The sequence below is a fragment of the Caretta caretta genome, chromosome 15 (genome assembly GCF_965140235.1).
Source record: "Caretta caretta isolate rCarCar2 chromosome 15, rCarCar1.hap1, whole genome shotgun sequence".
NCBI classification, from domain to species: domain Eukaryota; kingdom Metazoa; phylum Chordata; order Testudines; family Cheloniidae; genus Caretta; species Caretta caretta.
In genome coordinates, this window is record NC_134220.1 from 411,320 (window position 1) to 439,045 (window position 27,726).

At 53.4% G+C, this 27,726-nt stretch overlaps 1 protein-coding gene and 1 long non-coding RNA gene across 3 annotated transcripts in view; one reads left to right on the forward strand and one right to left on the reverse strand.

The window, feature by feature from the left end:
• SEC14L2 (SEC14 like lipid binding 2) overlaps window positions 1–9,737 on the reverse strand; it is a 43,329-nt gene extending 33,592 nt beyond the window's left edge. For both annotated transcript variants that reach the window (XM_048821294.2, XM_048821291.2), the window contains exon 1: window positions 9,584–9,737. In XM_048821294.2, coding sequence (XP_048677251.2) covers window positions 9,584–9,637 — 54 coding nt within the window. In that variant the 5' untranslated portion in view covers window positions 9,638–9,737. The remainder of the gene's footprint in view (window positions 1–9,583) is intronic.
• A 55-nt stretch (window positions 9,738–9,792) lies between these two features.
• Window positions 9,793–19,515, forward strand: LOC125622842 (uncharacterized). The gene is made up of 3 exons (XR_007352826.2): window positions 9,793–9,881; window positions 11,444–11,514; window positions 18,908–19,515. It is a non-coding gene; the product is annotated as an uncharacterized LOC125622842 (long non-coding RNA).
• The last annotated feature ends 8,211 nt before the right edge of the window (window positions 19,516–27,726 follow it).

Genomic DNA, 27,726 nt, shown 5'->3' on the forward strand with positions numbered 1-27,726 from the left:
GTGATGATCAGAAAGAATATAAATGTGTAAAGGAGATCAACCTTCCTGCTCCAAGATGTAACCGCACACCCATAAATCTGTGGCTAGAAATGGCCCCCAAATGGGCTTGTTATTCTTAAGGTCCACATTTTCGAGACTGTCCCTGATTTTGGGTGTCTGACTTGAGACATGGTTTTCCAAGTGCTGAGCACCCCCAACCTCATTTGAAACCAAGGGAGCTTCAAGCCCCCAGCATCCCTGGAAATTTGGCCTCAGATCTCTCAGCGCCTACAGTCTGGGAGGGAACTTTGGAAAATGTGGCATTATTGTCCCTTATGGAAGGGTTTTGATACCTGCCTCTGAAGTATCTAGTGCTGGCCACTAGTTCAGTGTCCTGGCTCTAGCAGAGGTTCCTTGGGTCTGTTCCAGGCGGGCAACTCCTCCGTCCTGCTACAGCCTGAGTCAAAAAGGCAGAGGAGTCTCCAAATTGCCCCTGACATTACGACACATGGCAGGTTCCAGCTTCACCTCAAAGGGAGAGATTTGGACATCCCCAGCCTGTCTTTTGGGGTCTTGGTTTGTTTGAAGTTTGTGTCTACACGTTTAAAATCAAATGTAAGCAGTAGCACAAGGTGTTGGCTTGACAACCCTGCAGGCCCTACGTTTAGCCACAGAAGAGGTCAAACAGCCAGCAACAGGATAAATTGCCCCCTTAGAATCATAGAATATCAGAGTTGGAAGGGACCTCTGGAGGACATCTTCCCTGGTCTACACTAGGACTTTAGGTCGAATTTAGCAGCGTTAAATCGATGTAAACCTGCACCCGTCCACACAATGAAGCCCTTTATTTCGACTTAAAGGGCTCTTAAAATCGATTTCCTTACTCCACCCCTGACAAGTGGATTAGGGCTTAAATCGACGTTGCCGGCTCGAATTTGGGGTACTGTGGACACAATTCGATGGTATTGGCCTCCGGGAGCTATCCCAGAGTGCTCCATTATGACCGCTCTGGACAGCACTCTCAACTCAGATGCACTGGCCAGGTAGACAGGAAAAGAACCGTGAACTTTTGAATCTCATTTCCTGTTTGGCCAGCGTGGCAAGCTGCAGGTGACCATGCAGAGCTCATCAGCACAGGTGACCATGATGGAGTCCCAGAATCGCAAAAGAGCTCCAGCATGGACCGAACGGGAGGTACGGGATCTGATCGCTGTTTGGGGAGAGGAATCCGTGCTATCAGAACTCCGTTCCAGTTTTCGAAACGCCAAAACCTTTGTGAAAATCTCCCAGGGCATGAAGGACAGAGGCCATAACAGGGACCCGAAGCAGTGCCGCGTGAAACTGAAGGAGCTGAGGCAAGCCTACCAGAAAACCAGAGAGGCGAACAGCCGCTCTGGGTCAGAGCCCCAAACATGCTGCTTCTATGATGAGCTGCATGCCATTTTAGGGGGTTCAGCCACCACTACCCCAGCCATGTTGTTTGACTCCTTCAATGGAGATGGAGGCAATACGGAAGCAGGTTTTGGGGACGAAGAAGATGATGATGAGGAGGAGGTTGTAGATAGCTCACAGCAAGCAAGCGGAGAAACCGGTTTTCCCGACAGCCAGGAACTGTTTCTCACCCTAGACCTGGAGCCAGTACCCCCCGAACCCACCCAAGGCTGCCTCCTGGACCCAGCAGGCGGAGAAGGGACCTCTGGTGAGTGTACCTTTTAAAATACTATACATGGTTTAAAAGCAAGCATGTGAAAGGATTACTTTGCCCTGGCATTTGCGGTTCTCCTAGATGTAGTCCTAAAGCCTTTGCAAAAGGTTTCTGGGGAGGGCAGCCTTATTGCGTCCTTCATGGTAGGACACTTTACCACTCCAGGCCAGTAACACGTACTCGGGAATCATTGTAGAACAAAGCATTGCAGTGTATGTTTGCTGGCATTCAAACAACATCCGTTCTTTATCTCTCTGTGTTATCCTCAGGAGAGTGAGATATAATTCATGGTCACCTGGTTGAAATAGAGTGCTTTTCTTCAGGGGACACTCAGAGGAGCCCATTCCTGCTGGGCTGTTTGCCTGTGGCTAAACAGAAATGTTCCCCGCTGTTAGCCACAGGGAGGGGGGAAGGTTGAGGGGGTAGTCACGCGGTGGGAGGAGGCAAAATGCGACCTTGTAATGAAAGCACGTGTGCTATGTATGTAATGTTAACAGCAAGGTTTACCCTGAAAGAGTGTAGCCACTGTTTTATAAAATGTGTCTTTTTAAATACCGCTGTCCCTTTTTTTTTCTCCACCAGCTGCATGTGTTTCAATGATCACAGGATCTTCTCCTTCCCAGAGGCTAGTGAAGCTTAGAAAGAAAAAAAAACGCACTCGTGATGAAATGTTCTCCGAGCTCATGCTGTCCTCCCACACTGACAGAGCACAGACGAATGCGTGGAGGCAAATAATGTCAGAGTGCAGGAAAGCACAAAATGACCGGGAGGAGAGGTGGAGGGCTGAAGAGAGTAAGTGGCGGGCTGAAGAGAGGGCTGAAGCTCAAATGTGGCGGCAGCGTGATGAGAGGAGGCAGGATTCAATGCCGAGGCTGCTGCAGGACCAAACCAGTATGCTCCAGTGTATGGTTGAGCTGCAGCAAAGGCAGCTGGAGCACAGACTGCCACTGCTGCCCCTCTGTAACCAACCGCCCTCCTCCCCAAGTTCCATAGCCTCCACACCCAGACGCCCAAGAACGCGGTGGGGGGGCCTCCGGCCAACCAGCCACTCCACCACAGAGGATTGCCCAAAAAAAAAAAAAGAAGGCTGTCATTCAATAAATTTTAAAGTTGTAAACTTTTAAAGTGCTGTGCTTAAAGTGCTGTGTGGCATTTTCCTTCCCTCCTCCACCACCCCTCCTGGGCTACCTTGGTAGTCATCCCCCTATTTGTGTGATGAATGAATAAAGAATGCATGAATGTGAAGCAACAATGACTTTATTGCCTCTGCAAGCGGTGATTGAAGGGAGGAGGGGCGGGTGGTTAGCTTACAGGGAACTAGAGTGAACCAAGGGGCGGGGGGTTTCATCAAGGAGAAACAAACAGAACTTTCACACCGTAGCCTGGCCAGTCATGAAACTGGTTTTCAAAGCTTCTCTGATGCGTACTGCGCCCTCCTGTGCTCTTCTAACCGCCCAGGTGTTTGGCTGCGCGTAACCAGCAGCCAGGCAATTTGCCTCAACCTCCCACCCCGCCATAAACGTCTCCCCCTTACTCTCACAGATATTGTGGAGCACACAGCAAGCAGTAATAACAGTGGGAATATTGGTTTCGCTGAGGTCTAAGCGAGTCAGTAAACTGCGCCAGCGCGCCTTTAAACGTCCAAATGCACATTCTACCACCATTCTGCACTTGCTCAGCCTGTAGTTGAACAGCTCCTGACTACTGTCCAGGCTGCCTGTGTACGGCTGAGCCATGGCATTAAGGGGTAGGCTGGGTCCCCAAGGATAACTATAGGCATTTCAACATCCCCAACAGTTATTTTCTGGTCTGGGAATAAAGTCCCTTCCTGCAGCTTTTGAAACAGACCAGAGTTCCTGAAGATGCGAGCATCATGCACCTTTCCCGGCCATCCCATGTTGATGTTGGTGAAACGTCCCCTGTGATCCACCAGAGCTTGCAGCACTATCGAAAAGTACCCCTTGTGGTTTATGTACTCGGCGGCTTGGTGCTCCGGTGCCAAGATAGGGATATGGGTTCCGTCTATAGCCCCACCACAGTTAGGGAATCCCATTGCAGCAAAGCCATCCACTATGACCTGCACATTTCCCAGGGTCACTACCCTTGATATCAGCAGATCTTTGATTGCGTGGGCTACTTGCATCACAGCAGCCCCCACAGTAGATTTGCCCACTCCAAATTGATTCCCAACTGACCGGTAGCTGTCTGGCGTTGCAAGCTTCCACAGGGCTATCACCACTCGCTTCTCAACTGTGAGGGCTGCTCTCATCTTGGTATTCATGCGCCTCAGGGCAGGGGAAAGCAGGTCACAAAGTTCCATGAAAGTGCCCTTACGCATGCGAAAGTTTCGCAGCCACTGGGAATCGTCCCAGACCTGCAACACTATGCGGTCCCACCAGTCTGTGCTTGTTTCCCGAGCCCAGAATCGGCGTTCCACAGCATGAACCTGCCCCATTAGCACCATGATGCATGCATTGGCAGGGCCCATGCTTTCAGAGAAATCTGTGTCCATGTCCTGATCACTCACGTGACCGCGCTGACGTCACCTCCTCGCCCGGTATCGCTTTGCCAGGTTCTGGTGCTGCATATACTGCTAGATAATGCGTGTGGTGTTTAATGTGCTCCTAATTGCCAAAGTGAGCTGAGCGGCCTCCATGCTTGCCTTGGTATGGCGTCCGCACAGAAAAAAGGCGCGGAACGATTGTCTGCCGTTGCTCTGACGGAGGGAGGGGCGACTGACGACACGGCTTACAGAGTTGGCTTCAGGGAGCTAAAATCAACAAAGGGGGTGTCTGTACATCAAGGAGTATTTCAGGCAGGACTTCACGGAGGGTTCCAATAAGAAATGGTGCACCTAAGTTATCGTTCTTATTGGAACAAGGAGGTTAGCCTGGCCTCTGATTGATACATGGCTAGATTTACCTCGCTGCACCTTCTCTGTGAGTGACTGCAGTGTGACCTAGAGGAATGAGTCCCCTAGACAGGGGAGGAGGCAAATGAGTACAAAACAAATCTGGTCTATTTCTTGTTTTGACCCACTCCATCTATCTTTTACATCTTTGGCTGGCAGCAGACAGTGCAGAAGGACTGCATGCCATCCACATCTCATGGCTGCTCGGCAGAAGATGGTACAGTACGACTGCTAGCAGTCCGTATCGCCTGCCCGCTCACCATAAGACGATTCAATAGGACTGACTGCAGGACTAAAGAGAATGACCTGGTCAAGTCACTCCAAATTTAGTCCCTGCACCCATGTCTGCCCAGGCGCTCCCAGCCGACGTGGCCAGGAGCACCTCGGACATGACGATGACGGCTACCAGTCGTACTGTACCGTCTGCTGCCACAAGGCAAGGGGTTGCTGCTACTGTGTAGCAATGCCGTACCGCGTCTGCCAGCACCCAGGAGACATAGGGTGACGGTTACCTGAGCGGGCTCCATGCTTGCCGTGGTATGGCGTCTGCACAGGTAACTCAGGAAAAAAGGCGCGAAATGATTGTCTGCCCTTGCTTTCACGGAGGGAGGGAGGGAACGGGGGCCTGACGATATGTACCCAGAACCACCCGCGACAATGTTTTAGCCCCATCAGGCATTGGGATCTCAACCCAGAATTCCAATGGGCAGCGGAGACTGCGGGAACTGTGGGATAGCTACCCACAGTGCAATGCTCCGGAAGTCGACTCTAGCCTCGGTACTGTGGAAGCACTCCGCCGAGTTAATGCACTTAATGCACTTAGAGCATTTTCTGTGGGGACACACACACTCGAATATATAAAACCGATTTCTAAAAAACCGACTTCTATAAATTCAAACTTATTCTGTAGTGTAGACATACCCTTAGTCCAACCCCCTGCCCAGAGCAGGACCAATCCCATCTAAATCATCCCAGCCAGGGCTTTGTCAAGCCTGACCTTAAAAACCTCAAAGGAAGGAGATTCCACCACCTCCCTAGGTAACGCATTCCAGTGTTTCATTGCCCTCCTAGTGAAAAAGTTTTTCCTAATATCCAACCTAAATCTCTCCCACTGCAACTTGAGACCATTACTCCTTGTCCTGTCATCTGCTATCACTGAGAATAGTCTAGATCCATCCTCTTTGGATCCACCTTTCAGGTAGTTGAAAGCAGCTATCAAATCCCCCCTCATTCTTCTCTTCCGTAGACCAAACAATCCCAGTTCCCTCAGCCTCTCCTCATAAGTCATGTGTTCCAGACCCCTAATCATTTTTGTTGCCCTCCACTGGACTCTCTCCAATTTCTCCACATCCTTCTTGTAGTGTGGGGCCCAAAACTGGACACAGTACTCCAGATGAGGCCTCACCAATGTTGAATAGAGGGGAACGATCATGTCCCTCGATCTGCTGGCAATGCCCCTACTTATACACCCCAAAATGCCATTGGCCTTCTTGGCAACAAGGGCACACTGTTGACTCATATCGAGCTTCTCGTCCACTGTAACCCCTAGGTCCTTTTCTGCAGAACTGCTGCTGAGCCATTCAGTCCCTAGTCTGTAGCGGTGCATTGGATTCTTCCGTCCTAAGTGCAGGACTCTGCGCTTGTCCTTGTTGAACCTCATCAGATTTCTTTTGCCCCAATCCTCCAATTTGTCTAGGTCCCTCTGTATCCTATCCCTACCCTCCAGCGTATCTACCTCTCCTTCCAGTTTGCTCCCCTTCCCCCTCACTACTATGCAAATGTGCCAGGAATTCACCTCTTGGTGTGAGGGATGGTTCAGTCTCTTGCCCAGGCACAGACATGCCAAACCCACAAAAAAAACCTGCCAAAATTGGGCTTATTTTTGGCTTAATTTGCTTGTGAGTTGCTTGTTGACTAGTAGCTTGTTGCTTCTTTTTTTTTTCTGATCAGCTCCCAGCAAGCAGGGGCAAGGGTGGGAGAGTCAGGGTTGCACAGCAGGCCCACCACTGTCCCCGACTGCACACCATGGGGATCTAATCACATAGAGTGTTGGGGTTTTTAGGGATTGGCTTTCTGGGGGCTTGTTTTGAAACGGGATTAGCTTGATTTTTGGCTTATTGTGAAAGTCAGGGTGGTTATTTACCGCATTAAAGTTGGCAACTGTGGCCAGGCAGTCCTTCATACCTCTGCTGAGGCTTAATCATTCTGGGTTTCATGTGGACACTTGTCCGCTAGAAACCAGGCTGCAACCCACCGATGCATTTCACAGGGGGCCCTGCGCGGCCGTCAGACAACAGTGGCTCTCAATTGTTAATGAGCTGGGATCTTGGGATCCATGTTCCATGATCCTTTAAAGGAAGATACACGTCGTTGTTTGGAATGATGCAACAGATCATCAAAACCAACTGAACTGCATCCAGAAATAAATCAGTGTGCAATCGGATTCTCCCCTGCCCTGCCCCTCGTGAGATCACTGACACGTGTGCAAGAGGGCTGGGGGGGTGAAATGCTGCCCAGAAACTTTGCCGAGGAGTCAATGGCCATGCAAGGTACAAGAATCAGGCTCCCGAGTCTAACACCAGAAACCTTTCCTATGCCAGCCACCATAGCCCTGTGAAATCTGTGGAGCTGAGACTTCCTCTGATGAATGCAGATTTCAATGGGGAAGGTAGCCATCTTTGAATGCTGTTTCAGGGTGACTTTCAGGTGATCTTTAGGGGAGCTATGAATGTAGTTCTACACTAAGTTACTGTCACTTGGATTTGTTTACTTTCTAGACAGATAGGAGGACCTGCTTGTGTACATGATGATTAGTTGAGATCCTTCCCTCACTCCCACACAAACACACCACAGAAAGCTCCTGGGATGTCCCACTCTTAACCCATGGCCTCCCTCTCCCTTGAATGCCAGGAAGTGGGGTGAGGGAGAGGTTTCCCTGCCAGCCACCATCCCTCATTTTCTTTTTATTTTAACTTGAAAGTTCCATTGAAACGGACAGGAGGAGTCATGAAAACCAGCTGAGAAGAATGCAAAATAGAACTGTTGATAGCACACGGCACTTCTAGGGCTGCCAAGGTTCCCCAAGCACTAATGAATACCCTCCAGAGAAGTAGGGAAATAGAATTGTCCCTATTTTAGAGCTGGGGAAACTGAGGCACAAAGGTTAAGTCACTTGCCATAGTCCACGCAGGTAGAGCTAGGAACAGACTCCAAATCTCCCAGGACCCACTTGCACACCTTATCTACAAGGTTATTCTTTATCCTTTAGAGGAACAGATTTAAATCCCTATAGCATATGCGCTCTTCAAATGCAGTGGGGGCTGGTTCTCCACCGCCTTGTGCCATCATTAGCGCCTATGCCCAGAGCATGTAAAAATGGTACTTCCCGCTCATGCTGCACACCTGGCTCAAGGCAGTGGGGTCCACAGGAAGGGGCGCAGAGGAGCACACTGGGGGTGGGTGCAGTTTGCCTTCATGCACAAATCCCTGCCTGTACATACACTGAAGTAGGTGCTATACGACAAAGCCACGTTTTGCTCCCCCAGACTGACAAAGGCCCATTCAAAGCCGACAGCTCTTCCCTCCGAACACACTGGGGAAGAGGTTCTCCCAACCCAGCTGAGCAAACTCCCTTGCTCCCTACAGGGAGCTCTGAGCCAGTGGTTGCCACCAGCAACGCTCAGGCTTCCCAGGTATTTGTAATAGTGGCGCGGGGCTGTATGTAAGTATGGATCCAAGAATGCTGGATTGCAGAACAGGGGCCTTTTCCTTTGGCACCCCCTCAGCCCTCTCTCCCCTTCCTGAGGCCAGTACAGATGGGTCCAAGTTAGCATCAAAGGAAGAGCAGTTTCACAAAAGGCCCCCACAGGGGCATGCTGGGACAGAGACTAGGAAAGAGCAAGTGTGTGCAGAAGGGCAAGGGAAAGAAAGATGGGAAGCAGGGATGAAAGGCTCACAGGAGGCAGGAAAGGCTCACGGTTTACAAGGAGGGGAACAGAGAGGGGGCAAAGAAGCAACCATGTGAGTTAAGCCACTTCTTCCTGGCTGGCCTTGCAAGAGGCACTATGATATGGGGAAGGAGCACAGGCTGTGGAGGGGCTCAGAGCTCCTTTCTCTCCAGGAGCTGCAGGGAACAAGACCTTAGGCTTCGCTGTGCAAAGGCCCAGGTTCTCCTGTCCAGGGAGGAATCGCACTGCGGGAACGGTGCGGGCTGCGGGGAAGCTCCCAGCCGCTCCGTGAAGGAGGCGCCCTGGAGAGCAGGGTGCTGGTACCTTGTGCAGCGACCCCGCCGCCGCGCGCTCTCATTCAGAAGCTGCTTAAGGAATAATTGCTGAGCAATCAGCCCGCGGCCGTGAGCCTTTTCCGCCAGACGCAGGCCAGGATACTCCCTCGCGCCCAGCCCCCTCTGCTAGCCGCCAGGCAACCACGGGCCCACCTAGGGCCCAGCAGCGTCCCCGTCCCTGCTCCGGGCCCGTCTCGGGGTACGGGGGGGCCCTGCTCCTCGTCACCCGGAGAGCTTCCTCTGCCCCGGCTGCGCAGGCTGGAGGGAGCTTACCAGGGGCTCGGCGGCCCCCAGCCCGACCACGCTCCCGGAGCGGGTCCCTCGGCCAGGGCAGCCGGGGCTGCACTCACTGCCCCGGAGCCTCCCGCGCGAGTCAGCTCCCGCCGCCGGCCTGGGCTGCTCCGGGCACCCGACTCCCCCGGGGCTGGGGCCGAGGAGCGGGAGGGTCCTGCGGAAGCTGGGCGCAGGGAGATCCGAAGTCTCGCTTACGGCCTGCGGGCGAGGCCAGGCAAACAGCCTCGGGGCAGAGCGGCGCTGTCTCCAGTCCCTTGCGCCGCTCGGAGACCCCTGCTCCGGCCTCGGTGCTTGTACAGCGCCCAGCACCGGGATCCCCGCGTCTCGAAGGCGCGGCACCCGCGGGGAAGACCAACACCGCCCCGGCGGGAGGAAGTGACCGGCGTTGCCGAGAAGAGGGACCAGATCTCACCTTGGCTAGCGCCTCCGCCTGCGCGGGGCTCAGGTCTCCCACCCGGCCACTCATGGCCCCGCCGGCGCCGGTCCGCGGCCGCAGCCTCCTGCGCCCGGGCAGCCCGGTCCCGAGCGGAGCCTCCTGCGCCTGGCTGCGAGCCCCACCCCTTAAAGGGGCCGCTCCCCGCCGCCCGCCGGGCCTCGGACACGCCGGGAGCGCGCAGGGGGCCGGGCTGGGCCGGTTTTGCGGGCAGGAGAGGGAAGTGTAGCCGCAGAGGCGTTGGGCAGCCGCCCCCGTGCGTGGCTGGCACGGTCGGGTAAGTCCCCTGCCCCTTGACGACCCGCGATAATAGACGTAACTTCTGTGCCTCTGGCCTTGGACTCTTGCTCTGTTGCCCAGTTTGCCCTCTCGGTCTCTGACTCTGCCCTGCCTGGGCACAGCTGCTGCCAAAAGCTTTGATGGTCCCTGCAGGAGTGTGTTTGCACTGAGAAGAGGTGGCAGATTTTGATGCCAAGTTTTTGTTTTGTTCCTTTGGATCAAAATTATGAATTCACCCAGAGATCCCCCAGTGTCTGCGCCACCAACACACAGGACATGCCCCACTCCCCAGACACAGCTGCCTTTGAAAACCTTTGTCCCAGGCCAGAGTTCTCCCCCTCCCCTTTGTCGTTTTTATTTTGCAGGCACACTGTTCCCTCGCAGTCTCCAGTCAAAGAACCCAAGGAACAGGAGGTCTCTCAGCAGCCCCTGAGCCGTGCACTAGGGTCCTGACCCTTGGTTGGCGGCTGAGCTAAAGTCCGTGCAGCTTAGAGGAGGGGGAGAAGAGAAAAGCAGCCCTATGCCACCTTCCTGCCTGAGTCTGAGGCCCTCCAGGGAGCAGGGCAGGGAGTCTGAGGCCCTCCAGGGAGCCCCTGGCACAAGCTAGAGCAACCAGGGGGCTGCTCTAACTTGTGCTTAGCTGCAGTGGTACCCAAAGCCCCATTCTAGAAGCCAAGAAGAGTGCAGAGGGCACTTCCACCATTGTAGGTTGTGATTGCTCTCTATGGCAGGAGCTGTCTTCTTTGTTATTGCTCTGTACAACACCTGACACAATGGGGTTCCTTGACTGGGGTTTCCAGGCGCTACAAATAGTTAAAAATATCAAAACACCCTCTCCCACAGTTATGCCCTGTGCTGGAAGCTGCAAGTTCTGAGCCATTCATCTGGCTCTGCAGTAGTCAGGCCAGGGGTGACTGGCTATGCAGCTTCTTTACTCCTGCAGAACTGGGGTACGTGAGCTACAGTGAAGGCCAGAATCAGGGTCTAGGTCCTTCTGTAGCTATCAAGCAGCTTCTAGACTCAGGCCCCAAGTGCTAGAGAGGCCATTTCCAGGCACCGGGGAGCAGGGTTGGGGTGTCCATGGCAGAGACACCAGAACTGCATCTAGCCTGGCAATCATCAAAAATTCCTGCACCATTGAGCTAGAGCCGGTGCAGCTGCCCAATGGACACACTAATGTGGACTGAACCCAGGTGTTTTAGCCCCATGGTATCTAACCTGGTACCGGCTTTTATTGTTTGTATTACGGTAGCACCTAGAAACCCTTATCATAGACCAGACCTCCATTATGCTAGGCCTGGTGCAGCTCCTTCCATAGTCTTCTCCCACCTTTAGCTTCTTACCTGCTGCCCCCACACCCAGATGTGTGGAACAGATTCCCACTTCAGAGCAACCCCTCCCTTCCCCACTTCAAATCTTGCCTGGAAGCCCTACTTCACCCAGGAATGCTTCAGATGTTGATGTTTGTGCTAATAACCTGCCCACGGCCTCCTGTCCCCGAACAGCTGTCTCCTGTCAGGTCTTGGCGTGTCTCATCTGTGTTTGTCTGATCTCTCCTAGCTCCCAGTTTACCTTCGGCCACAAGCAGGGTTGTCATCAGTTCAAGGATGGCACTTAATGGCTTACAGGAGGTGAGGGTATCACAGCACTATCAAAAGTATTAATATTTATAAGGGAGCAGAGAACTAGGATCCCCGCCTCCTGGGTTCAATTCCCAGTGGCTCACAGAGTCACTGTGTGACCTGGAGCAAGTCACGTAGAATCCAGGCCTTGGTTTCCCTATTCGTTTCTAGTATGGGAGGCTCATGGTAGAGCTGGCCGAAAAGTGCAAGAGCATTTCTGCAGATGTTTTTTCAAAAAATGTGGCACTTTCCATTTTAATTTTTTTCTGACCTCTTGATGAGTGGGATCGAGAGGCTCAGCTGCGGTGCTGGCTGGAGTTGGGGTGGCCAAGGCCATGGCTGAGGGGTGTTTGGCTAGAGCAGGGGGTGAGGGTCCCAGTTTGGGGGGCCCAGATGGAGTGAGATAAGTGGCGCATTAACCCTCATCCTAACCTAACCCTAATGTGATTCCCTTACCCCGTATCCAGAAAGAGCCCTGTTCCCCAGCCACAGGCCTCTGAGGTCACCGTCTGTACCCAGAGTGACCCTGCCCCCTCCCCCAGGCCTCTGTGAGCTCACTGCCACGCTCCTGTACCCAGAGTGACCCTGCCCCCCTCCCCAGACCCCTGTACCCAGAGTGACCCTGCCCCCCTCCCCAGACCCCTGTACCCAGAGTGACCCTGCCCCCCTCCCCAGACCCCTGTACCCAGAGTGACTCTGCCCCCCTCCCCCAGGCCTCTGTGAGCTCACTGCCATGCCCCTGTACCCAGAGTGACCCTGCCCCCCTCCCCCAGGCCCCTGTACCCAGAGTGACCCTGCCCCCCTCCCCATGCCTCTGTGAGCTCAGTGCTACACCAGGGAGCAGGATCGGGGCGCGGGGGCTGGCCTCGCTCCGCCCAGCACTCCTGTCGGGGTGGCAGGAGCACCAGGCAGGTGGTGCGGGGCAGGGCCCCGGGCTGGACCCCACTCCCCAGACTCTATTTCTGGGGAAGCTACTCTGTTACCCTTATGCAGCCCAGCGGCTCTAACAGGAGCTGATGCTGTTAATGGATACTGGCCCCTGCCATGTGACCGGGACATGGGCTACAAGCAAGTTCGGTGCCCACTGGATTCCCCTTCGGAAGAGCTACTGCATCCACCCCGCGGCTCTACGTCCCAGCCACCCAGAAGATCCATCCTATGGCAGGAACACATGGCGATTAACCAACGCCAAGGAGGAGAATAGCTCTGAGAACGCCCAGAATGCGGCTGCCAGGTCCTGTGTTGGCAACATTGCACAGCCACTAACAATGGGAAACAGCAGCAGCAAATCCAGGCCCCACATGGTGCATCAGCCTCAACGGCCAAACAGGCCCCTGCAGACAGACGAGAGAAGCAGTCTTTCCATTGGGAAGCCATGGAGGTTCACAGATGGGAACTGTTTTCCAATGTCCCATCAAGAGGCAGCTCAGTTTTCTCATCTGTCAGGGGATGTAGTCGCCTCTTGTGTGTGTTTGCAGCTGTGGGGCTAGGCTGAGGTTAGGATTTAGTTGCATTTGATTTAAAAAAAGAAAACAAAGCTGGAACTGTAGCCATTGGCATGAGTGGATAGTTTCCCTGCCCTGGAACAGGTCCCACCTCCTGGGTCTGCTCCTTAGTAATAGGAAAGGGCAAATCTGACAGAGACGTCTGAACTGGCTGGAAGGGAAACAGATCCAACCTCCTGCAAAAGAGGCACTTCGGCGCTGCAGCTACTTGGTTCTCCCAAATGTAAAGGGCCGCCCCCAGAAAGGCATTCTGGGAAAAAGAGTGGACCTAAGAGAGCGAGCCAACAGTGAGGTGCTAGCAGGAACCAGGGAGCTTTCCAGGAAGGGGTCGTTTCTCTCTTATGCTGATTGTTGCTCTGTCACTGTGGGTGCAACCTCTTGTCACCTCAAGCTACGGCAGGTGAGTGGAGCGAGAACACACAATTCGTCTTTCACCAGAGCTTCTGGGAATCAGCCACTGAAGATGGTGCAGCTCCACGGGGTACCCTGGAGCAAAGCTTGGCCTTTGGCCGCCACTTGGAGCCAGCGGAGGGCTGGGGTAACCCATCCAGGCTTCTAGTCCTGTTTCCTCTGGGTTCTCTGTTGAGTGACTGTTTCCCGTTATTGATGTGGAGGGGGGTGGGGGGACTGCGGGTATAGACTGCAGGGGTTGGCTTATTATTTCCTCTTTGACTATTCTAATCATTCAGGGCGGCAGCAGGGTAAGCAAGGATGGTCACCGGTGTCATGGGCAAAGGGCAAGCAGCACCCCCATTCACTCTCTGGGCCACCTCCTCAGGTGTCAGCCTTGAGCCTTTTCCTCTCCTGGGGCAGAATCCTGCCGTTCTCCCGCACCTGGGCTACAGCACCCTATGTGTTACCATGCTGACTGAGTGCAGCACCTGCGGTTCTTCCCTGCAGGAGTCTGACCGGGGTGAACAGTGACCCCACAGCTGGCTTAAACCAAAGTACGGTTGTTTTAACAGTAGGAATAAAGCATTTAGAGAACAATGCTTTTAAAGCAGTCCACAGGCATGGCTTATCCTATCCTCCTGGTGACCTAGACTGGAGTGGGCAAACTACGGCCCAGGAGCCACATCCAGGGGCATCCAGACATTTTAATCTGGCCCTCGAGCTCCCGCCAGGGAGCAGGGTCCAGGGCTTGCCCCGCACTGGTGCTCCAGGCAGGGAGCAGGGTCAGGGGCTTGCCCCACTCTGCGCAGCTCCCGGAAGCAGCAGCATGTCCCCCCTCTGGCTCCTATGGGTATGGGGCAGCCGGGGGCTCTGCACACTGCTGCTGCCCCAACTACTGCCCCTGTAGCTCCCATTGGCCAGGAACCATGGCCAATGGGAGCTGCGGGGCGGCACCTGCAAAGAGAGCAGTGTGCAGAGCCACCTGGTCACACCTCCATGTAGGAGCCAGACGGGGGACATGCCGCTGCTTCTGGGAGGTGCTTGAGGTAAGCAACGCCTGGAGCCTGCACCCCTGATTCCCTCCCGCCCCCCAACCCCATGCGCAAGCCCTGATCCCCCTCCCGCCCTCCAAACCCCTCAGTCCCAGCCCTCCTGCACCCCAAACCTTCAGCCTCACCCCACAGCCCGCACCCCCAGACAGAGCCCTCACACACACCCCCGCACCCACCCCTCTGCCCCTGTCCGGAGCCCCCTCCCGCACCCTGAACTCTTCATTTCTGGCCCCAGGGCCTGCACCCCCAGCCGGAGCCCTCACCTCCTCCCACATCCCAACCCCAAATTTCGTGAGCATTCATGGCCCGCCATACAGTTTCCATACCCAGATGTGGCCCTCAGGCCAAAAAGTTTGCCTACCCCTGACGTAGACAGACCTGGCTTCTTCGTGCCTGTGTCTCAGACTGGTTCCCCCCTCTCTTAGCAGGGTTCCCTTTTAAACAGCTATAGCCCTTTTGTTCTTCTGTGTTCCCAAGCTCTGGCCCTTCTGATCCTGCAGGCTCTGCAGCAGGTTGAACCAGACTCCTCCGAGCCACTGGCCCTGCCACTGTTCCTTACCACCCCTCATGTATTTGCCAAGGGGGTGCCTCATCTTGAGCCAGTCTTTCCCTTCCCCCTTGTTTTTCCTTACAGCCTCCTATAAAACAACACCAATACGTTCCTGTAGTGACATCCCAGGAGCCAGCCCAACATACTGCATGCATCAGTTGTTAGAGAACAGCTCCAGTTCTGCCACAGTCTCATCCGCGAAGCGGCGAGAATCACGCTGCATGGAGGCGGGAAGGTGCCGTGGGATGGGCTCGCTGCAGGCCCTGAGCTGGCAGCGTGAGTTGGGATTAGGAGGTTTGGGGAGGGCCTTCCACGTGCACTGATGTGGCTTGGGTTAGGGTGTAGCCTCACAGCTTATTGCACCTGGCCCACCCAGGGATGTTATGCGGGTGCCCAGGCAATGCCCACACAGTGTTAATCAAGATGGGGAGAAACTCTTACTGGACCAGCGAGGAAACCAATTGTGGGATCAGGGACCCAGCTCTTTCCCTGGTGCCTGTTGTGAGTAGATAGGGAGAGGCCGTGTCTAGATACAGGTCAAGGGCTGGCTGTTTCTGGCCCATCCCTCAGCCTGGGCACACTCGCAGGGCTGCCGGGTGTCTGGTTTCCAACCGGAACACCTGGTCGAAAAGGGACCCTAGCGGCTCCGGTCAGCACTATTGACTGGGCTGTTAAAAGTCCAGTTGGTGGTGCAGCAGGGTTGGCAAGCTCTCTGCTTGGCCCCACATGGTTTCCAGGAAGCAGCTGACACCCTCCAGCTCCTAGGTGGAAGGGCAGCCATGGGGGTTCCGTGTGCTGCCCCCGCCCTGAGCACCAGCTCTGCAGCTCCCATTGGCCAGGAATTGCGGCCAATGGAACTGCAGTGGTGACACCTGTGGGTGGGGGCAGCACGCGGACCCACCTGGCCGCCCCTCCACCTAGGAGCCACAGGGACATGTTGCCACTTCCCCAGAGCCCACACCCTCAACACCCTCCCACACCTCAACCCCCACCCCATCCCAGAGCCCCCTCCTGCACCCAGAATCCCTCATTTCTGGCCCCACCCTGGAGTCCGCACCCCCAGCCCAGAGCCTGTACCCTCTCCTGCACCCCAACCCTCTGCCCCAGCCCAGAGCCCCCTCCCACACTCCAAAACCCTGGCCCCTCCCCCCACCCGGAGCCCCTTCTGCACCCCAAAATCCTCATCCCTGGCCCCACCCCAGAGCCCACACCCCAGTTGAGGCCCACATCCCCTCCTGCACCCCAAACCCCTGCCCCAGCCTGGTGAAAATGAACGAGTCAGCAAGGGTGAGGGAGAGTGAGCAACAGAGGGAGGGGGCGGGGCCTCAGAGAAGGGGTGGGGCGGGTCTCTGGGCAGGGGGGTGGCGAAAGGGTATTCAATTTTCTGCTCCTAGAAAGTTGGGAATCCTACACGCTGGGCGCTCCATTGCTCGTGGGCAGGGCACTGGCGGGGTGACTGTGAGCAGCGGCATGTGCTGGCTCCTGCAGAGTGTGCTGTCAATAACCAAATCACAGACGTGGCCCTGGCCCCGCTCATGTCCCTGAGGCTGGGCTCCTCCTTGGCCTCTTCCCCGTGAGTCTTCTAGGCTGAGCGTCTGCACGCTGCCCCCATAGAGTGCAGCACAGGGGGCAGAGGGTCAAACCAACTTCACGCCACATTTGTGCCTTTGGATTATGAGCTGGCTGGGGGCTGGCAGGGTCATTGGTGTAGATGAGCAGCTGCAGAAGTGCCCCGATTTACAGTCGCTTCATGATGGCTCCCTAGGAACCCCCTCAGGGGCACACTATGGCCCTCACCCCTCATGCCCTCAGTACATCCAGGGGAATTCTGTCCCAGCCTCTCATCGCACAGGTCTGGCCCTCTATGCTGCTGGAGTGGCTATGGGGTGCCCTGGCTTACTCTGAGTGTGGAGCGCCAGCCTCAGGACAGGCCCAGAGTGATGTGAACTGGAGCTGTGCTGCCAAATAGTATTGGAAGGCATTTGGGAGAGCTAGCTCCCTCCGGTTGGGCAGCTGCCGAGTTTGCAGGCGCAGCCTGGCTTTGTCTCTTCTGTGCACCTGCGGACATGGAGAAACATAGCAGAGGATTAATGGAGTGAAAATTTTCTGTGGCTCCAGCCCAGACACGGATAAATCCCCTATCAAATTCCATCTGAGCTTTGCCTCCATCAGGAGAATTGGGTGCTTTGGCCCAAATTCTGTCTCTCCGTTCCTGCACTTGGCTAAGGGATGAAGGAGGAAGAGAGGCAAAGGACCAGCTTGCACCTCCTGAATGCTCCATTCAACCAGAGGTCTTCCCAGCCCGCAGTGCACAGTATCTTAGGGCTTGGCTACACTTGCGAGTTACAGCACAATAAAGGAGGCCCGGGTGCCCTAGCTCACTACCGTCCACCTGGCAAGGCACGTAGAGCGCTCGGACTCCGTGGCTAGAGCGCTCCTGGTGATCCACCTCGGCGAGTGGAATAACGTTTGCTGCGCCCCCGCTGGAGCGCCACGGCGCCAGTGTGGACGCCCTGGTCTGTTAGTGCGCTCGGATCGGCCTCCAGACATGTCCCACAATGCCTGTGCTAGCCACTCTGGTCATCACTCTGACCTCTACTGGCCTGCCCTCAGGTGACCACCCGTTAGACCCACCCTTTACATTCTCTGGGAATTTTGAAAATCCCCTTCCTGTTTGCTCAGCCAGGCGTGGAGTGCTCTCAGCGCATCTTTCCAGGTGACCATGCCGCCGCGCGCCAGACGATCCCGAGTAAGGAGCAAATGCGAGGTGCTGGACCTCATCAGTGTTTGGGGGGAGGAAGCTGTCCAGTCCCAGCTGCGCTCCAGCTGCAGGAATTACAATACATTCGGGCAGCTATCAAGGGACATGATGGAAAGGGGTCATGACCGGGACGCAGTGCAGCGCAGGGTTAAAGTGAAGGAGCGGCAGGATGCCTACCGCAAAGCCTGCGAGGCAAACAGCCACTCCGGTGCTGCCCCCGTGACCTGCTGTTTCTACAAAGAGCCAGACGCGATACTTGGGGCCGACCCCACCTCCACTCTGAAGACCACCATGGACACTTCAGAGCCCAGTTCAACAAGGCAGGAGGAGGAGGAAAGTGGGAGCGAGGGTGCTGAGGCGGAGGAAGACACCCCGGAATCCCTAGATGCATGCAGCCAAGAGCTGTTCTCAAGCCAGGAGGAGGGTCGCAGCGGTCAGTGCCTGGGGAAGGACAAACATCAGAGGAGGTGCCCAGTAAGCGGCTTTTATTTTGGGAAGGAAGTTATTCGGTGCAGGCTCTTGGGGCAAGGAGGGTTAGGGCTGCATGCATGCCTAGATGCGGAATAAGGCGTTGATGTGCTCTCTCACATCGCGGTAATCGGCCTCAGTGATCTCTTCAAAGGTCTCATCCAGAGCTTGGGCAATGTGCTTGTGCAGGTTTCTCGGGAGAGCCACTGTGGTCCTTGTCCCAGTAAGGCTAACATGTCCGCACCACCGTGCCGTGAGGGGCAGAGGGACCATTGTTGCACACAGGCAAGCTGCATATGGGCCAGGGCGGAATCCACATAGCAGCAGAAGACCCTCCCTTGCTTCCCAGGTCACCCTCAGCAGCGAGATCTCTTCCAGGCCGAACTCCTGTGGAAAATGAGGGGACAGTGTTCAGTATAGGGCCCCCCTGCCACTGTTGGCTCTCCCTAAGGCACAGAAACCCAGAGGACAGTACGGCCATGAAACAATCAGTCATACTTGATCCTGTGCTTACTCACCATTTTGGGGCTCCCGTGGGTTATGTGCGCTCACTTTGGGATCGGCAAATTATGCTATTGTGTAGACTGTGCTTGCCCTTAAGTAGGGGGGAATCATTGCTCTGTCTGGTGTGAACAATGCTGCCTCTGTTAAGTGTTGCATTTTGCCTTTACAGATGCAACCTTGAGATCTCAGCCATCCATGTTATCACCGGCCGAAAGACTCCAAAGAATCAGAAAGAGGCCATGTAGAAGCAAGGAAGACATGTTACATGAAGTAATGCAGCATTCAAGTAATGAAAATCAAAAAGTGCAGGAGTGGTGGGACAGTGAAAGGAGGATCCGCCAGCAGAATGAGGCGTGCCGGCACAAAAGCACAGTGCTCTGGCAGCAAAGCACGGAGCGGCTGATAAGCATAATGGAGCGCCAAGCGGACTCGATCCAGGCGCTCGTAGCCATGCAGGCGGAGCACTACCGTGCCCGACCCCCCCCACAGCGCTTGTCCAAAACTTTCCCTTGTGCTCCCATGTCACCTCCAACCCACTTTCCCCAACATCCGGGTTCTGACCGCCACCAGCTGCCTCCAACACCTGTAGCTTCACCACCCAGCCCTGAAAACTACGACCCTGACCCACTGCACTCAGCCCCCCTCAACATGCCTTATAGCCATCCTGAAGTGCAGCGCTCATTGTACAGCACTCCAGACAGGAAGGCTGAGTGTGATAACGACATACACAAATCTGTGATTGGACCCCCCACGCCACCCCCTTGCCCTTTCTGTTTCCCAAGCAGTTGTGTTTCTTTTCAATAAATGAATTTTATTTTCAATACTTGGATTTTTTCGCTTTGAAAACATTCTTTATTACTGCATAAAGTAAAAGATACCTTAGCCCAGGAAAGAAACAGGCACTGCAAGTCAGCGTAGCAAACATAGATTCCTACTAACATTGAAACCACTGCACTTCACTCCCGTGCACGGCACCAGACGTTACTGGTGGCTTTCAGCCTCAAATTGCTCCCTCAAGGCATCCCTAATACTTGCAGCCCCACGCTGGGCCCCTCTAATAGCCCTGCTCTCTGGCTGTTCAAATTCAGCCTCCAGGTGTTGAACCTCCAAGGTCCATGCCTGAGTGAATCTTTCACCCTTCCCTTCACAAATGTTATGGAGGGTACAGCATGCGGATATAACTGTGGGGATGCTGTCATCGGCCAGGTCCAGCTTCCCATACAGAGAGCGCCAGCGGCCCTTTAAAGCACACTCCACAGTCATTCTGCACCGGCTCAGCCTGTTGTTGAACCGCTCCTTGCTGCTGTCAAGGCTCCCTGCGTAGGGTTTCATGAGCCACAGCATTAAAGGGTAAGCAGGGTCTCCAGGGATCACAATGGGCATTTCGACTTCCCCTATGGTGATCTTCTAGTCTGGGAAGAAAGTCCCGGCTTGCAGCTTCCTGAACAGGCCAGCGTTCCAAAAGATACGTGCCTCATGCACCTTTCCGGGCCAGCCTGCGTTAATGTCAATGAAACGCCCACGGTGACCCACAAGCGCCTGGAGAACCATAGAAAAATACCTCTTCCGATTAACGTACTTGGAAGCTAGGTGGGCTGGTGCCAGAATTGGAATATGCATCCCATCTATCGCCCCTCCACAGTTAGGTAAACCTATTTGTGCAAAGCCACCCACAATGTCATGTACGTTACCCAGAGTCACAGTTCTTCTGAGCAGGATGCGATTAATGGCCCCGCAAACTTGCATCAACATGATTCCAACGGTTGACTTTCCCACTCCAAACTGGTTGGTGACCGATCGGTAGCTGTCTGGAGTTGCCAGCTTCCAGATTGCAATAGCCACCGTCTTCTTCACTGTCGGGGCAGCTCTGAATATCGTGTCCTTGCGCCGCAGGGTGTGGGCGAGCTCCTCACACAGTCCCATGAAAGTGGCTTTCTGCATCCGAAAATTCTGCAGCCACTGCTCGTCATCCCAGACTTGCATGACGATGTGATCCCATCACTCAGTGCTTGTTTCCCAAGCCCAAAACCAAAGTTCCACGGTGGTGAGCATGTCCGTGAATGCCACAAGCAAACTCGTGTCATATGCGTTACTTGAGTCAATATCATCGGAGCCCTCACTGTCACTTTGGAGTATAAGGAATAACTCAACTGCCAAACGTGACGTGCTGGCGAGACTCGTCAGCGTACTCCTCAGCAGTTCGGGCTCCATTCCCGCAGAGCGAAAGGGAAGACAGAGCGCACAGTATAGAAAACGTTGAAAGATGGCGCCAAGTGTGGATGGAAGCACAGGGATTGCTGGGATGCGAACCGATGCATCACGGGGCGTTGGGACAGGACCCAGAATGCTCCCCCCATCCCCTTCCCACAAGCCAGAACGGGAAGAGGTGCTCTGTGGGATAGCTGCCCATAACGCACTGCTCCCAATGCCGCTGCAAGTGTGCAAATGTGGCCACGCCCGTGCGCTTGTTGCTGTCAGTGTGGACAGACTGCAGCGCTTTCCCTACTGCGCTCTCCGAAGGCAGGTTTAACTCAAAGCACTCTACATCTGCAAGTGTAGCCATGCCATTAGAGTGACCTCAAAGGTGCCTTAATCAATGTTCTGTCTGCAATGGTTCCTTATGAGTCATTCACCAAGCAAGGGAGCTGCATTCCCATGTGCTATGCCCATGCCCCCTCCATCCCTGGGCCACATCCTGTCTAAGAATCTGGATTGGGGGGCCAAAACAGAACCATTTTAATAGCTCTCTCCCAGCCAGAGAAACCGTTTACACCAGGGCAGTTCTACAGGGCAGTTCCACCCCCGTTAGTGGAAAAGAGAATTGGACCCAATGGCTGTAAAGTTATCTGGGTGTGAAATTGCTGTTGAGTCCAAGGGGAACAAATCCGAGTTAGATTCCAGTTTACCTTCAGCCACGGGTGGGGTTGTCATCAGTCCAAGAGTGGTGGGTAATGGACATGCTGGACTGGAGCCTTACAGTAGGGGAGGGTATCACAGCAAAGAGGGAAGAGAAGGTCACATAGTCCATACCTGCAATGCAGCATAGGGCATAATGGGCACCCCTGCTTATAGAGTCCAATAAAACGGAATTTTGCTGGTTCTTTTTTACAACACCCTGTAGGAGCAGCACCCAGAAGTGTAAACAACTGGATAAACCGATTCCTACATTGTAGCCACTCCAGAATTCAGAACAAATGGAACCTTCTGCTCAATTAAATGTTGTGCCTGATTCCATTGAGGGAACGTTCACTGTCCCAAGGGGTGGGGGAGCATTTGGAAGAGGAATGCAAGGATGAGCCTGGAGTGGAACCAAGACAGATGCGTCCTCTTGAATGGTTGCTATAGTTACAGCGCTATCGATTGGCCAGAGTCTCTGCTGGAGTTTTACATAAGGCCAGAATGGACCATGATGATCAACGACCCTGTGTTGCATATGAGAAACGGAGGATTTTCTGGACAAAAGTCAGGATATGCTTCTACGGGCACAAAGCTCTAAAGATTTAGAGCAGATTGCACAGCGGAGCCAAGAGGCCAGTGAAGAAGCTTGGCAACATGTGACCTCCAGAAGAAGAAGGGGGAATGTCCGGGTTCCAGCAACGCGGACACAGGTAACTAACCGCTTTCATGTTCTCTCCACAGGTACCGTTGAGGAGAGTGGACCAGCTGATATGTCTGGGGGGAGAAAGCAGAGGAGACTCCGCTGGTTGGAAGGCATGAGATGCACTGTCCTGAGATGGGGGGTTCCACGACCACCACTCCCAAGAGAAGGAGGCGGGTGGTGGTGGTCGGGGACTCTCTCCTCAGGGGGACTGAGTCATCTATCTGCCGCCCTGACCAGGAAAACCGAGAAGTCTGCTGCTTGCCGGGGGCTAAGATTCGCGATGTGACAGAGAGACTGCTGAGACTCATCAAACCCTCGGATCGCTACCCCTTCCTGCTTCTCCACGTGCTTCTCCACGTGGGCACCAATGATACTGCCAAGAATGACCTTGAGCGGATCACTGCGGACTACGTGGCTCTGGGAAGAAGGATAAAGGAGTTTGAGGCGCAAATGGTGTTCTCGTCCATCCTCCCCGTGGAAGGAAAAGGCCTGGGTAGGGACCGTCGAATCGTGGAAGTCAACGAATGGCTACGCAGGTGGTGTCGGAGAGAAGGCTTTGGATTCTTTGACCATGGGATGGTGTTCCATGAAGAAGGAGTGCTAGGCAGAGACGGGCTCCACCTTATGAAGAGAGGGAAGAGCATCTTTGCGAGCAGGCTGGCTAACCTGGTGAGGAAGGCTTTAAACTAGGTTCACCGGGGGAAGGAGACCAAAGCCCTGAGGTAAGTGGGAAAGCGGGATACCGGGAGGAAGCACAGGCAGGAATGTCTGTGAGGGGAGGGCTCCTGCCTCATACTGAGAATGAGGGGCGATCAGCAGGTTATCTCAAGTGCTTATATACGAATGCACAAAGCCTTGGAAACAAGCAGGGAGAACTGGAGGTCCTGGTGATGTCAAGGAATTATGATGTGATTGGAATAACAGAGACTTGGTGGGATAACTCACATGACTGGAGTACTGTCATGGATGGTTATAAACTGTTCAGGAAGGACAGGCAGGGCAGAAAAGGGGGGGGAGTAGCACTGTATGTAAGGGAGCAGTATGACTGCTCAGAGCTCCGGTACAAAACTGCAGAAAAACCTGAGTGTCTCTGGATTAAGTTTAGAAGTGTGTGCAACAAGAGTGATGTAGTGGTGGGAGTCTGCTATAGACCACTGGACCAGGGGGATGAGGTGGATGAGGCTTTCTTCCGGCAGCTCGCAGAAGCTACTAGATCGCACGCCCTGGTTCTCATGGGTGACTTTAATTTTTCTGATATCTGCTAGGAGAGCAATACAGCGGTGCACAGACAATCCAGGAAGTTTTTGGAAAGCGTAGGGGACAATTTCCTGGCGCAAGTGCTAGAGGAGCCAACTAGGGGGGGAGCTTTTCTTGACCTGCTGCTCACAAACCGGGAAGAATTAGTAGGGGAAGCAAAAGTGGATGGGAATCTGGGAGGCGGTGACCATGAGTTGGTTGAGCTCAGGATCCTGGCACAGGGAAGAAAGGTAAGCAGAGGGATACGGACCCTGGACTTCAGGAAAGCAGACTTCGACTCCCTCAGGGAACGGATGGGTAGGATCCCCTGGGGGACTAACATGAAGGGGAAAGGAGTCCAGGAGAGCTGGCTGTATTTCAAGGAATCCCTGTTGAGGTTACAGGGACAAACCATCCCGATGTGTCGAAAGAATAGTAAATATGGCAGGTGACCAGCTTGGCTTAACGGTGAAATCCTAGCGGATCTTAAACATAAAAAAGAAGCTTACAAGAAGTGGAAGGTTGGACATATGACCAGGGAAGAGTATAAAAATATTGCTCGGGCATGTAGGAATAAAATCAGGAGGGCCAAATCGCACCTGGAGCTGCAGCTAGCGAAAGATGTTAAGAGTAACAAGAAGGGTTTCTTCAGGTATGTTGGTAACAAGAAGAAAGCCAAGGAAAGTGTGGGCCCTTAATGAATGAGGGAGGCAACCTAGTGACAGAGGATGTGGAAAAAGCTAATGTACTCAATGCTTTTTTTGCCTCTGTCTTCACTAACAAGGTCAGCTCCCAGACTGCTGCGCTGGGCATCACAATACGGGGAATAGATGGCCAGCCCTCTGTGAAGAAAGAGGTGGTTAGGGACTATTTAGAAAAGCTGGACGTGCACAAGTCCATGGGGCCGGACGAGTTGAATCCGAGAGTGCTAAAGGAACTGGCGGCTGTGATTGCAGAGCCATTGGCCATTATCTTTGAAAACTCGTGGCGAACGGGGGAAGTCCCGGATGACTGGAAAAAGGCTAATGTAGTGCCAATCTTTAAAAAAGGGAAGAAGGAGGATCCTGGGAACTACAGGCCAGTGAGCCTCACTTCATTCCCTGGAAAAATCATGGAGCAGGTCCTCAAAGAATCAATCCTGAAGCACTTACATGAGAGGAAAGTGATCAGGAACAGTCAGCATGGATTCACCAAGGGAAGGTCATGCCTGACTAATCTAATCGCCTTCTATGACGAGATAACTGGTTCTGTGGATGAAGGGAAAGCAGTGGATGTATTGTTTCTTGACTTTAGCAAAGCTTTTGACACGGTCTCCCACAGTATTCTTGTCAGCAAGTTAAAGAAGTACAGGCTGGATGAATGCACTATAAGGTGGGTAGAAAGTTGGCTAGATTGTCGGGCTCAACAGGTAGTGATCAATGGCTCCATGTCTAGTTGGCAGCCGGTGTCAAGTGGAGTGCCCCAAGGGTCGGTCCTGGGGCCGGTTTTGTTCAATATCTTCATAAATGATCTGGAGGATGGTGTGGATTGCACTCTCAGCAAATTTGCGGATGATACTAAACTGGGAGGAGTGGTAGATACGCTGGAGAGCAGGGATAGGATACAGAGGGACCTAGACAAATTGGAGGATTGGGCCAAAAGAAATCTGATGAGGTTCAATAAGGATAAGTGCAGAGTCCTGCACTTAGGATGGAAGAATTCAATGCACCGCTACAGACTAGGGACCGAATGGCTCGGCAGCAGTTCTGCAGAAAAGGACCTAGGGGTTACAGTGGACGAGAAGCTCGATATGAGTCAGCAGTGTGCCCTTGTTGCCAAGAAGGCCAATGGCATTTTGGGCTGTATAAGTAGGGGCATTGCCAGCAGATCGAGGGATGCGATCGTTCCCCTCTATTCGACACTGGTGAGGACTCCTCTGGAGTACTGTGTCCAGTTTTAGGCCCCACACTACAAGAAGGATGTGGAAAAATTGGAAAGAGTCCAGCAGAGGGCAACAAAAATTATTGGGGACTGGAACACACGACTTATGAGGAGAGGCTGAGGGAACTGGGGATGTTTAGTCTGAGGAAGAGAAGAATGAGGGGGGATTTGATAGCTGCTTTCAACTACCTGAAAGGGGGTTCCAAAGAGGATGGATCTGGACTGTTCTCAGTGGTAGTTGATGACAGAACAAGGAATAATGGTCTCAAGTTGCAGTGGGGGAGGTTTAGGTTGGATATTAGGAAAAACTTTTTCACTAGGAGGGTGATGAAGCACTGGAATGCGTTAACTAGGGAGGTGGTGGAATTTCCTTCCTTTGAGGTTTTTAAGGCCTGACTTGACAAAGCCCTGGCTGGGATGATTTAATTGGGGATTGGTCCTGCTTTGAGCAGGGGGTTGGACTAGATGACCTCCTGAGGTCCCTTCCAACCCTGATATTCTGTGATTCTATGATTCATTCCAGTCTTAGGGAGACCATATCCTCTCACTGTACTCCCACCTCTGTCTGCATCTCTTGTTTTGTCAGATCCTTAGCCTGGAAACTCCCTGAGGCAGGGCCATCTTTTTGTCCTGTTTGTTCAGGCCCTAGCATAAGGGGATCCTGGCTCAGAACTGGCACTCCCAGGTGCTGTGGTAACTGGCCAGCACTCTGTGACAATTCACTGCTTCTTTACAGACAGCTGGTCACTTTCAAAACTAAAAGGGATTGTTTTCATTTTATTTATTTCACCTTTGGCCCCACTTCCAATTCCATCCAAGTCAGGGGACCTGGGTCCAGCACAGGCCCCGTTTGTAGTGAAATGGCATTCGGATGCATTCTGTAACCAGGCTAAGACCTTGGCTGTGAGCCTGGAATTCAGATTACAAAATGCAGTTTAGGGCCATGTACACTTAAAGTTTGGTATGGGGTTGTAACTGGGTCATGGCACAATTGTGTTGTAATTGGCTAGATTGTAATTGTAGGGTAGGCTGGTCTTTCCTCATACCATTAGACCCTGTTCTGCTTTGTTCCACTGATGCACAGACATGCTTGGTTGATGGATGCCTTAATGAAGCTTTGGGAAAGGAGTTGTTTACAATCAGCCATATACACTTAGTGCACAGTAGGTAAGATATTTGCCCAGTCTAGACCAGGGTCAGTAGGAATACACAGGAAATACAATGGCAAATGTAGGACCTGTAATTCACCCCTGTTGCAATGCCATTACAGCTAGTGTAGATGGAGCTTTTAACAACCGTGTCATCGATACCAGGTGTTCTCAACCTGGGGGGTTGCAAACAGGTGTCCGTGGGTCATGTCCACTCTGCCATTCCCATATTGCTAAATGGGAGAAGAATTCAGGTAGATCTTGGAAAGCCTGGAAGGGGAGATCTACAGTGGGGTGTGTCGCTATGGAAAAGCGAGGTGGAGCATGGAAAAGATTGAGAATTGCAGATCTAGATCTACCCTGAGCAGGGTTAGACAACAAGGTATTCCTGTATTCCGTCTAGTCTAGCGCCCTTGGTGAAGCCGCAGTGGTGGTAATGCAGCAGCAGGACGTTTCGTGAGTGCAGACAAACTTGTGGGGCTGATATAGATTAGGAGGGGAATTGTAGCTAATTTAGTGTCCTCAGATATCTGAGGATAAAGCAAATGTGTGCTTTTGTTTTGCTGAACGGAGAAGTGTCATAATCAAAAGCTAATGGATGCTGGGTTTTGCGCAACGGAGAGCTGGGTCATTTATGAAACCTGTTGGGATCAAAATTTATTTTCTTTCTACTTGTTTTTAATGTTAAAAAATGAGATCGCCTCGCCCCTGGCAGACTGTGGGCAGCTGGAAATCCAGTAGGACTATGACATCAGATATACTATGCAAAAGCCCTGTGATGAATAGGAAAAGGAAGTAATTTTTATTCAGACTTTTAAAATATTCAGTGAAGTGGGTATTGATTTTGGGTACCTAGCAAGAGACACCAAATACCAAATTATTTGGTCTGGCTGAGCTGGACTCAACACAGGGCCAGAGGGGTGAGGGGCAAAGGTGACTTTAAGCACTTTTACCCTCCCTGATCCTGAAGCTGGATGGGGCCTGGGACAGTCCACGGCAAAACAGTGTCAGGACCCTCTAATTTACACCCAGCTGCCCATAGCTCAAGGGGGCTCTGGCAGCTAGGAATCTCGGGCATAAGGA